At 40.6% G+C, this 12,707-nt stretch overlaps 2 protein-coding genes across 2 annotated transcripts in view; one reads left to right on the top strand and one right to left on the bottom strand.

Moving 5' to 3' along the window:
- The first annotated feature begins 1,058 nt into the window (after positions 1 to 1,058).
- Positions 1,059 to 1,874, top strand: LOC118636537 (cytochrome c-type heme lyase-like). The gene has a single exon (XM_036271656.1). It carries the CDS (start codon positions 1,059 to 1,061, stop codon positions 1,872 to 1,874), a length of 816 nt encoding a protein of 271 aa, XP_036127549.1.
- Positions 1,875 to 10,935: 9,061 nt separating this feature from the next.
- The window catches only part of MAOB (monoamine oxidase B), a 138,580-nt gene continuing 136,808 nt past the window's right edge, over positions 10,936 to 12,707 (bottom strand). Inside the window, exons 14-15 of the mRNA XM_036270823.1 lie at positions 12,159 to 12,221; positions 10,936 to 11,124 (exon numbers count right to left, since the gene is read on the bottom strand). Of these exons, the coding sequence (XP_036126716.1) occupies positions 10,972 to 11,124; positions 12,159 to 12,221 (216 nt within the window). The 3' untranslated portion in view covers positions 10,936 to 10,971. The remainder of the gene's footprint in view (positions 11,125 to 12,158; positions 12,222 to 12,707) is intronic.

The raw sequence follows: 12,707 nt of genomic DNA, 5'->3' as shown, positions 1-12,707 counted from the left end.
GAATGGGTCATGAGGATGAGGAGTTTATGGCTTATGCCAGTTCTAACTCTCTTGAAACAGCTGGTGGTCTTCTTCCCACTTCTTCCACAAAACTACAGAATTTTCTCCTTGGTTTTCTATAACCTAAGTAAGATTCTTGTATTGAAAAGCTTTTGACAACAGGTTAGGAAAAAGAAAATATAATACAACGAAATGGCCTAGAGGTAAGGCAGCTATGTCAAACTAAAGAGCAAAGGCTCAGTGCCACACGACATTTTGCCTTGCAGGAAAATGGATTTTCTAGAAGAATAAACTGAATCAGAACGCTTATGGAAGAAATGGTTGATGGTTGAGATGTAAAGAAAGCTGAAACAAGAGGTCAAAGAGATTGTAGGTGGAGGCCAGAGTCTGAAATATCATTCTGTTAGAGTGGTATATAACTTGTCAGTGGCTCATTGTGTGGTCTCAGCAGAAATGACAAGAACAATTACATCAGAATGTAGCAGCCCCGGGTAAATTCAGGGTATAATTATATCAGTTATTTCCAATACAGGCGCTTAGTTTCTAGCATCCACAGGCTACAATGTCAGTAAGATCACTCTCCAGAATTTTCAACTCAAGCCTTCTTCAGTACTTAAAAATCAAACTTACAGAAAATAAACAAACCACAACAACCAACCCATGTCCACATTATACCAAGTTGTCTACACAGTCCCCTAGAGTCCATAGCATTCTAGATTATTCTATTTTGTTACAAGGCTTACTCTATTGTTATAATGAAGAACTTCTTAGTTTGGAGCCAAGGATAAGAAGGATGTAAAGGAATTCTAACAAAATTTTCAGAAAACATAATCCTATAGGGTATGCAGTGACAGAGGACTGATAATTGAAGGCAAGCATAGTTGAAGTTTGAAAGAAAGCAGATAGACCACGGCGACAGCGGTGACCGAGTTAGGAGAAGGCAGCGGTGGCCGCTTGTTGCCGCTCCGGACCAGAGTTGAAGTGAGAGGCGGGGCCGGCCGCCCGGAGCAGCCTGGATCGTGGTCAGAATTGTTCAGATTCAACACTGCGGTCCAACTATGGGTTTGTCTACATATACCCCTGCTGTTGCAATTCAGACCTCAAACGCTTCAGATCACCAGGCTACATCCCCACCTTCAGGATGTCCAATGCATGAAGGGAAAACGAAAGGTTGTCCAGTGAGTGCAGAACCATCTGACTCAGCCTGTGAGAGCAAAACCAACTCTGTGTCTGCCCACCAAGACCGAGCCTATGAGTATGTGGAGTGCCCTGTTACGGGTGCTGTGGCTGAGAATAAGAACATAGATCCTTCTAATCTGATGTCACCACCTAATCAGACATCGGCCCCTGATCAGCCATTCACATTCTCTACTGTGAGGGAGGAGTTATCCATTCCGAGAGCTGATTCGGAAAAAAAGTGGGTTTATCCTTCCGAACAGATATTCTGGAATGCTATGTTAAAGAAAGGGTGGAAGTGGAAGGACGATGACATCAGTCAGAAAGACATGTATAATATCATTAGAATCCACAATCAGAACAACGAGCAGGCTTGCAAGGAGATTTTGAAGTGGGAAGCTCTTCATGCTGCAGAGTGTTCTTGTGGTCCCTCGTTGATCCGGTTCAGAGGGAAGGCCAAAGAGTACTCACCGCGGGCAAAAATCCGCTCCTGGATGGGGTATGAGATGCCTTTCGACAGGCACGACTGGATCATCAACCGCTGTGGGACGGAAGTCAGATACATCATTGACTACTACGACGGTGGCGAAGTCAAACAGGACTACCAGTTCACCATCCTGGATGTCTGGCCCGCTTTGGATTCGCTTTCAGCGGTGTGGGACAGAATGAAGGTTGCCTGGTGGCGCTGGACCTCGTAACCACTGCTTTGTTAGAAACGGGAAAATACAAACTATTTTTGTTCTGAGGGATACACGAAACAATTTACCCCAAACTGAGTTGCACTCATGATGTACTGGGAAGATCAAGTGGATAATGACCTTCCACTTCACTTAGGGAAAGATAGTACACACCTGCTCTTTTGAGGTCTGTTTTTACCCCCCCGGTTTATTGCAGATCATTAAGTTTCCTTCCCACTTAGCTTAAGTCCCTTTGTTTTCCCTTTAACTGTAGTATTGCCTGCATATTTAATCTAGAAAAGTCTGAACAACCTCTGAAAAAGAACTTTCCTTAAAATATAAAGAGAGTTGTTTCTTTTCTTCCCATCTTCTCTTGAATACTTGAGATGTAGACCTGAAAACCCATATGATGCTCAGGAGAGTTTACCTAGTCAAAATATTTTCATCAAAGCTGTTCAGTTATGCCTTTTAAAGAGTCACCTACAATAAAAGTCCCTACAATAGAGCAGTGACCCCTGAAGAAAACTTAAACGTTTACACTGCAGATGCACTCAACAAAACTAAGCCGTGGCTTGGCTCGCCACATTCTCATGCATTTTTCAGACTGTACCTTATTATAGAATAGTTTCCATATCCCCATGATTTGATGGTGCATGTGCATTAGAATATGTGTTTTTACCTTATAATTTTTATTTTAATTTCCATCATTCTGATATGTAACTGCTCCTAACAAGCAGGTCTTATTGTCCCTGGTGTTTGATAAGTTATCCCACTTTGTGTCCTATTCCTTGTGCCTGAAGCCTTCCCTGCAGGTGGCCTAATCTGAACCTTGAAGATCTAGCTTGAGTTGCAGTGTTAAGGATGGTCCCCCTCTCAACAAGACTATATTTTGTTGAGTGTTAGAATTCACGAAGTATTTTTCCCAAATGTACAATGTTTGCATTAACTCCCTTCCTCAGTTCAGATTTTTTGAAGGGAGCACTAAGTTTGCCAGTGAAATTCTTGGTACCAGTAATCTGTTAACTGGTTGTTCCTCTTAGAGTAGCATGTTACAAATGACTGTTGGGTTTTTTTGTTGTTGACGATATTAACTCCTTTCACTTCTCCTAAATACTGGATTGTTAAACTATCAGATGGAATTAGCAGTCTGGAGTGATTAATTTGGTGCAAATTTCTTTGTTGTGACGGCTTTGCATGGAGTTTTATAAATCTAACAACCTTAAGTTCTTCTACATTTCAAAGTATTTGTACATTTTCAAATAAAATAAAGCTGATAGTTAACAGGCAAAAAAAAGAAAGAAAGATAGGAGGAAGGTGACTATCGTCAGAGGAAAGACATCTTTATTAGTTAGGTACACTCAGTTTCTATGGAAACACTAAGGGTAGTGAGGAAGTAGGGGAGATCAGCCCACTGTGGTTTAATTAAGTCTCATGATAGTCTAGAAGGGTGCTCAATGCTCTTGAGATACCTTTATAGGTCAAGTGACACAGCTGCCCTTCTACTATCACACCCTCAGAACCAGGCATTATTACTCCATTCCTGTTACTTTGCCTGCCCTCTTTTTGTGTTCACTTTGTCTTCATTATCACCACAGAAAGGCTTTGGGCCAGGTGAAATCTTGGGGCATTGGCTACTCCATACAGTGCTATCTTTGACCCAAAGTTCAACCCTAGTCCAGTCATTTGTTTCCAGTGTAGTAGATCACAAAAACAGGTAGTCTATCTGCAAGGATAAATTCTTGTCACTTTTTATTTTTTTTTACAGGGAGACCACAAGCATAGCAATTATTCAATATTTCATAGACATCCTTCTTTCATGAAACCTTATCAACAGATGGCATGTATGCCAGTTGTACAGTCTTAAAGATCTTAAATTGGGATGCACATTTATAACTAAAATATCCACAAGAGTGTCACATAAACAGACTTTTTCCCTCAAGACTCAGAATTTCTCTCTTGAACAAAACCAAGAAAGCAAACAAACAAACAAAAAACATCATATAAATCTTCTTTTAACTTCTCTTTTAAATTGTATATTGGCCCTTATATATAGGATATCTCTTGTGTACCACCACATCCTCTCAGCCTATCTTTTCACTCCAGCTATTTCTACAGCAACCAGCAACCAGATGTGCAAGTTACTGACAGCACCTTCCTCAGCAGTCATTCTGATACAAGGGCAAACCTGGAACTGTAAGGGTGTTAAGATTCCAGGAAACACTTTGACCAATGGGAGATAAATACTCCCTTCTTTAGTTCCCTCAGATTATCTATTCTGAGGTACATTCTGCATAGCTCCTCAGAGAGTCCCTGGCAGAACTGAGACCTTGTAGCCCATAGCACTGACCAACTCAATAGCACACTGTTGGATTAGCTTTCCCTCTTTTGTTTCACTCTTCCCAGTCCAAGCTCTGCTCTCTGAGCTCACTTCCCAAAGTGAACAACACGCATACAAGCCCTTGTTTGAGTCTTTGATTGATTTGGGGGAGGACTGACCCTAAAACAACCATGTTTTCTCATGAATATAGTCTTCCTTTAGTTAATTAGTTCCTACAACCCAGAAATCCAGTATCATGTCATCTGCGAATAATGACAGTTTCACTTCCTCCTTTCCAATTTGGATCCCTTTTATGTTTTATTCCTGTCTGATTGCTGTGGCTAAGATTTCTACTACTATGTGAAGTAAGAGTGGTGAAAGTGGGCATCCCTTCCTTGTTCCTATTCGTAAGGGAAATGCTTTTAGTTTTTGCCCATTGAATATTATGTTGACTGTAGGTCTTTCATATATGGCCTTTATTATGTCGAGATATGATACCTCTATTCCCACATTTCTGCTCTGATCTTTACTATTCCTGAGCGTTTTTATCAGAAATAGGTGCTGGATTTTGTGGAAGGCTTTTTTGGCATCTATTGATATGATCATGTGGTTTTTATTCTTCATTTTATTTATGTGGTACATCACATTTATTGATTTTGGAGTACTGTACCAGCCTTGCATCCCTGGGATGAATCCCACTTAGTCATGGTGAATAATTTTTTTGATGTTTTGCTGGGTTCGATTTGCTAGGATTTTGTTCAGGACTTTGGCATCTATGTTCATCAGGGATATTGGCCTGTAGTTTTCTTTCTTTGTAGTGTCTTTTTCTGGTTTTGGAATTAAAATTATGCTGGCCTCATAAAATGAGTTTGGAAGTCTTCCTTCTTCTTGAATGTTTTGAAATAGTTAGAAGGGGAATGGGTATTAGTTCTTCCTTTAATGTTTGGTAAAATTCCCCATGGAAGCCGTCCGGGCCTGGGCTTTTGTTTGCTGGGGAGTCTTGATTACATCTTCTATTTCTTCTGTTGTTGTTGTTCTGTTCAACTTTTCTATCTTTTCCTGGTTAAGTTTTGGGAGGCTTATGTTTTTCAGTTATGTGTTTCTATAAATTAGTCCATTTCACTTAGATTGTCAAATTTGTTGCCGTATAATTGTTCATAATGTTTGTTAAGGATCAGTTATATTTCTGGGTTGTCAGTTATTATTTATCCTCTTTCATTTCTGATTTTGTGTATTTGGGTTTTCTCTCTTGGTTTCTTGGTGAGTCTAGCTAGGGGTCCATCAATCTTCTTTATGTTTTCTAAGAACCAGCTCTTTGTTCCATTGATCCTTTGAATTGTTTTTCTTTGGTTTCCATGTCATTTATTTCTGCTCTGATCTTTACTATTCCTTCCTTCTACTTGTTCTGGGGTATGCTTTTTGTTTTCTTTATAGTTCTTTAAGTTGTGAGGTTTGTTAGAAATTTTTCTCGCTTCTTGAGGTAGGCCTGTAGTTCTAGGAACTTCCTTCTCAGAACTGCTTTCGCTGCATCCCATAGATTTTGTGTTCTTGTGTGTTTGTTTTCATTGGTTTCCAGGAAGTTTTTAATTTCTTCCTTGATCTCGGTAACCCATTCATTGTTTAATAACATGCTATTTAGCCTCCATGTGTTGAAATGTCTTTGCATGTTCTTGTTGCAATTGATTTCTAGTTTCATGCCATTGTGATCTGAGAAGATGCTTGATATAATTTCAATCTACTTGAACCTGTAGAGATTTAATTTATGCCCTAACATGGGTCTATCTTTGAGAATGTCCCATGTGCACTTGAGAATAATGTCAATTCTGCACTTTTTGGATGTAATTCTCTGTAGATAGCTATTAAATCCATTTGATCAAGTGCTTAATTTAGAGTTTGTGTTTTCTTGTTTATTTTTTGTCTAAAAGATCTATCTAGTGATGTCAGCGTGGTGTTGAAGTCCCCTGCTATGATTGTATTGCTGTCAACTTCTCATTTGAAGTCCTCCAAAAGGGTTTTAACATATGTTGATACTCCTATATTGGGTGCATATATGTTTACCAAGGTTATATCTTCCTGTGGGATAGATCCTTTCAATATTATGTAGTGGCCTTCTTTGTCTCTAGTTATGGCCTTAATTTTGACATGTACTTTATCAGATATGAGTATTGCTACCCCAGCTTTTTTTTTCTTTTGATTTCCATTTACTTGAAAGATTTTTATCCATCTCTTCAATTTCAACCTTTGTGAGTCTTTTGCTGTGAGGTGGGTCTCTTGTAGACAACAGATATGTTAGTCATGCTTTCTTATCCAATCAGCTACTCCATGTCTTTTTATTGGAGCATTTAGACAATTCTCATTTAAGGTGATAATTGATGTGTACTTATTTATTGCCATTTTTGTTTAGTGTGGTTCTATTTTTCTTCCTATTTCTTCTACTAATTACAGCAGTCCATTTAGCATATCTTGCAGTCCTGGTTTGGTGTTAATATATTCCCTTAGCCTTTTTTTTTTTTTTTTGTCTGGGAAGCTCTTTATTTGACCTTCTATTTTGAATGATAGCCTTGCTGGGTAGAGTAGTCTTGGATTCAGATCCTTGTTTTTCATGACCTTGATTACTTCATGCCACTCCCTTCTGGCCTGTAGTGTTTCTGTTGAGAAGTCAGCTGAGAGTTTTCTTATGGAGTTTCCTTTGTAGGTAACCTGTTGCTTATCTCTTGCTTCCTTTAGGATTTTCTCCTTGTCTTTAATTTTTTGGCATTTTGATTACTACGTCTTGGTGTGTGCCTGTTTGGTTCTTCTTACTCGGGGCTCTTTGTGCTTCTTGAACTTGAATGCCTTCTTCCTTCACCAAGTTAGGAAAGTTTTCTGTCACTATTTCTTCAAATATATTCTCTAACCCTTGCCCATTTTCTTCCTCTTTGGGGATTCCTATGATGTGAATGTTATTACATTTCCAGTTGTCCCACAGTTCTCTTAAGCTGTCTTCATGTTTTTTAATTGTGTTTTCCTTTCGGTTTTTGATTGGTTGATTCATTCTACCCTGTCTTCTAATTCACTGATTCGGTCCTCAGCTTCCTCTAATCTGCTGGTTAGTCCTTCCAATGTGTTCTTAATTTCTGCTATGTCAGTCTTCATTTCCACTTGGTTGGTTTCCATTGTTTCTATATCTTTACTCATGGTGCTGATGTCCTTACTCATGCTGTTCAGCTTCCTCAAGATCATGGCTCTGAACTCTACCTCTGGTAATTTGCTCAGCTGCATTTCATTGATCTCATCTTCAATAGAGGTCTCGTGTTCTTTCATTTGGGATTTCTTTCTTTGTTTCACCATTTTGGCTATCTCAGTGAGTTTTGGAGCCTGCCAAATTTTCCCTGTGGGTGTTGGTGTTCTGCTGTTTGTGGCTCCCTCTAGTGGGTTTGTATGAGCCTGTATGGGCCCATGTTAAACACCAGTGTCAAGTCTTACTTTCCTGGGTAGATTTGCAAGCCCAGGAAAGGTTCAGTTATCCTCTAGCTTTTTCCTGGTGGCTAGTAGTCTTAGTTACTCAGTGCTTGGAATGTAGCCCTGGTGTTCTGCCTAAGAAGATTTCCAGAGGGTGGGATAGATGCTGGTTTTTAATGAGCCTCAATTTTTATTTCTTTGCCTCACCTGGGAAAGGCTGAATCTCTAAGGTCGGGGGGCGCTGATGCTTTTCCCCACAGCTCTTGGAAGGAGCACACTGGCCGTTGTCCTTTGTGGCTGCAACTCAGCAAAAACTCTGAGTGCCCTCCAAATCCCGGGTGTCCCCACAGAGTTTCAGGCCAATCTGCCCTCCCTCTGCAGTAGCCCCCAGGTGAGTGGCTGTGGCTATTTTAGGGTTCTGTCCTGGCTCTCTGGGCTGTGGGGCTGGCTTGGTCTTAATTCCCCAAGGGCGCTGCTCACAGCAAAGATTGCTGTTGTTCGTGGGTTCCCAGCCCACTACCCTCTAGCACCTCCACAGATCCTACCAGTGTCCCTGGTTATATGGTCCTGTCCTGCTGCTTTTCTGTTGCTTTTTTTCCAAGGATTTGTCTTTATTTTAGTTGTAATTTCTGTTTGGTCCTGGGAGATTGTCTGTGTAGCTTGTCTGTATTCACTCCACCTCCTTTTTTTCCATCCTCTAAGCCTATCTTGTGTGAAGCTGGGTTGCACAGGCCTTTCTGATGCCCCCGCATCATGCAGGTCCTGCGGGAAACTGGATTTCTCAGTCCCTCTAAGGACCCGGCTCTGTGCCTATGTTTTGGGCTGCTGGGTCGCACAGGCCTCTCTGGTACTTCAGCACCCCACAGGACCTGTAGGTAACTGGATGGCACAGTCCCTGCTGGGTCACACAGACGTCTCTGGTGCCCTGCACCCTGCAGTTCCTGAGGGTGGACAGCAGGATAGGACCAGTTTCTGTTGGGCTCTGGCTTCCCACTGCACTTGTGATCTACTGGACAGCACAGGCCTCTGTGGAGCCATAGGTCCTGCTGCTGGTGGCTGGGGAGTGCTGCTGCCCTGTGGGGCTCAACTCCTGCTCAGCTTTTACTGTAGACTTGGGGTGGGTCTCATCTACTAGTCTGTGCTTCTGTTGCCTGGGGATGGATGTCTGCTCCCCAGCCTCTGTTGCTGGGGGTATATCTAGACTCTAATTTGGCTGCTACTGTGGGGGATAGAGCTGGGCTCCCAGATGTTTGCAGCTTCCGGGACCGGTGCTTCAGCACCCCACAGGACCTGTGGGTAACTGGTCCACTACTGTGCACCGGTCTGTGTTGACAGAGTGTTCATTGGTCCAATGGTACCAGGTGTGCTGGTGGGCTCAGGTTGCTGGGCCCTAGCCGCTCCCACTGCCTCCTCTCAGGGAAGACCTGGGATCTTCCAAAATGGTGGGACCTCCCTGAGGCGCAGGGAGAAGTGCCCTGAAGGGCCGTTTACAGAGGTAGCTGGCTGCTCCTGTCCATAGCACAGGAACTTTCTTATCCAGGTCTCTGCACTGCAGGGGTTTGGTCGTCCACCTTCAAGTCCACTCACTCTCCCTTTCACTCTCTCTCACACACTCACCCTCACACACTCACTCTGGTCCTGCCTGCAGCCATCTTCCTATATTGTTTTCTGTCGAGGCTGCACCAATTACATTCCCACCAGCAATGCACAATGGTTCCCTTTTCTCCGTGTCCACTTCAACATTTGTTTTCTCTCATCTTTTGTATACAAGTCATTCTACAGGCTTGAGGTGATATCTAATTTTGGTTTTGATTTAATGAATGTGTTAGAGTCAGTAATGTGACTACTTTGGGGAGAAATTATTTTGGAGGGTAGCATGCTCAAGAAGACACCCTTATGTCAAGTACATTACCTTTTTAGACATATTAAAAACACAAAATTTACAAAGAAAGCCTTAGTGGGTTCTTTAATTTCCTCATTTTGTCTCTAAAGTTCCAATAAATTCATGAATTAAATGTCACTGTAAAGTCAGAAACTGTATACTATGATTGATCAATTCTGCGGCATTTCTTAAATTCCATTTATGCTAAGATTAATAAGCTTTGTTTTCTAAGGGAAAGTGAAAGAATGGCCATTCATGGATTTAAAATAAATCCTGATAAAAGCTGACTTTGGGTTTCAAAAGGTATGAGTCCTTTGAAATGCTATCATTTGAAGAGAAGTTCAAATAGGATTTAATGGACTGTGAAACTGTAGCTTTAAATTAATGAGTGTACCTAGTAAAAACTTTCCACTGATAAATAATATGAAAGGTTAAATAAAATATTATAATTATCTTAATAGTTAAAGCATCTTGCTTATTAATATGTCAATTATTTTGACAGTTTTTTTTGGGGGGGAGGGTGAAAGCAAGGAGCGCTGTCTTTTAGCATCTGTATCATATCATTATAAATCATTTACCAAATGCTCACACACACCACCCACAATGGATTACACAATCAAAATGCTTGCATCATCTGGGCTCCAATAAAATTTTGATTAATTACTTTAAAGCCACAAATTATATGCTTAATATTGTATTGTGATTTAATCTGTCAAAACTTTGAAAGTCCCTACCCAAAAAGAAAAAAAAGAACAGACATATGGTGAATCAACTTTATTGTGTAACAACAGTAGGAGTAGTATAGTAGTAGTAGTGCATAACAATTTAGTACAGAGTAAACCCATACAAGGGGACTCCATCAGGAATCATAGCAGGGAGTAGAAAAGGATTATTAGGGCATATATCCCAGGAGATAGGAAAAGCAATGGACCTGTGTTATAGTCTCCAAGATATCAGTCTTATGTCAGACCTTGCACAGTTATGTTCCACCTCTCTGAGCTTTGGTTGGCTCAACTCTAAAATAGAGGGTGAGGCCTAGATGGTCTCTAAGATCTACCAGCTATAACAATACAGGATTCTAAGGACAAATGCTGAGAACTTGAAAGATGGAGATGTTGCAGGTAAGAGGAAGGAGAAGCACAAAGCCACAGAGGTGGAGGAAAACTAGTTTTTGAGTATGGGCAAGGTGTGCTGTGGGATAGCAAGGACTTTAAACAAAAGTGCTTAACTACTATGAAGTTTCTGGGGACAATAAATTTTTAAATGGGCAAGACAGAGTGCTACGCCAAGCAGGGGACAATAAGCAAGGGACCAAATAAAGAAAGAGATACTGTTTCCTGTGTTCAGTAGTCTGACTTATCTTCATGCTCCCCACCTCAAGCTATAATCTGTATATCTTCATGAAGCTTTACCACATCCCCTTCCCCAAACCCACACACCAAGTAAAATAAGAAGATGTGGTTACAGATGCCTTCTCTTTAGAGCCACACAAGTAGCCCCCTTTTGTGGGCCAGGAAGCCAAGAGCAGTTGCTGACAAGATGGTAGTCAATCCAATCAGCTTCAGCAAGCCTGGCACAGAAGGCAAATGTCTCTCCAAGAAGGTTTCAGTAATGGGCTGCGCAGGAACATCCTGGGTTCAGAGAACATTTGGTGTCAGTACCGGGCTTGTACGCTTTGCTCCAGAAAGTCAGTATTCCCTCCAATTCTCTGAATATGACCCACTCTTGCCAACCTCTAGACCATTAAATATAACATTCACTCTGGTCATAATACTCAACACCATTCCCTTTCCTTAACTAATTCTGACTCATCCTTCAAGTTTCAGTTTATACTTACTTCCTTACATAGCCCTTCCTGTGCTCCCAAGCTAAGATGATCCCTCTTTTAACATGCTCAGCATGTCTTATTCATCACACTTGTGCCTTCTGGTTATCATCTGTTCTCTCAAGCACATGTTGAGCTCCATGAAAACATTTCTGTAGCCGTATAACAAAAGCTGGTACAGAGTAGTTACACAATAAATATTTATTGAATTGAATAAATTTATGGTCCACTGAGCCCTCAATCCCATCTGTGACAGGTGCTAAGAGAATAACTTAAACTGACAGGGCTGTCCTTTTTATTTCATACTTAATAGAGGAATAACTTTCACTTTTTTGGCTATTGCCCTCTACAATGCATTTCACTCTATCCTGTATGTGTCCTTCCTTCCAATCAGGAAGATTTCTTGGGGTTTTATTATGAAAACAAAACAACAGTGCATATATGAAAAAGCATTTTTAATCTAAATCTGCTCCATTTCATTCCATCCCTTTGCCCCTGGACAGGAGATGCTGCCATGTCTTCCTTTCATTTCCTAACTGGTGCTGAGAATCACCAGGTTAGAGATTTATTCAACAGGAATATGCTCAGTTATTAATATGTCTAGAACTCTCAAACAAAAAAACAAATAAACATTTTTTCCTAGTAATCTGTAACGAATGTGTCAGCTAAAAACTTATCAAAATTCTAAATTTCTCACCTTTGCCCTAGCCCATGCCTGTAAACTTTCATGGATTGAAACACTTAGAGAAAGGTATATGAATATATACAGGTGTATTATTTTTGAAAATCATTGTTTTTAGAGGACAGACATTTCAATTCCTGAAATAAAATATAACCTACCCTAGACTCTGGTTCAGACTGCCAGATTTCATCCTCTGGAATCTTTCCCATGGCATGCAGGATCTGAACAGAAAGAATGCCTTGATGAATGACAAAAGTAACACCATCTTTCTCCTAATCTTCTCTTTAAATAAAGAAGTGAGTCTCGAGAGATCCATCAAAAGCATCAGGGTAACAGCCAACATAGTCCTCCAAAACTTTGAAAGGATCCAAAAAGTCTTTAATTAATGGCATAAGAGGTTCCAATTATTAGGCTCACCATGATTTGTATTTATGAACATGACTTAATAGGGATGAGATCACAGGAATTCTGAACCCTAATAGAAACATGTTTGGTTCTATAATATTAGAACTAGGTTATTTCTCAAGGAGGGCCATAGTGATCTTTTGCCCCGTGGACTCTTTTTATTTTGTATGACATGCTAGATATTTTCATTGTTACTTTTTGGTTAAAGTGCTCACTTCAACTGAGACTACTGTTCAAATTTTGTTTCATGTGTCTTCAGATATAAGTTACTGGCAAGTTGGCCTCCAGGGTCTCAGATATAT

Source organism: Molossus molossus, unplaced genomic scaffold (assembly GCF_014108415.1).
Source record: "Molossus molossus isolate mMolMol1 unplaced genomic scaffold, mMolMol1.p scaffold_m16_p_2, whole genome shotgun sequence".
NCBI lineage: Eukaryota > Metazoa > Chordata > Mammalia > Chiroptera > Molossidae > Molossus > Molossus molossus.
This window is presented reverse-complemented; position numbering and strand designations above follow the sequence as displayed.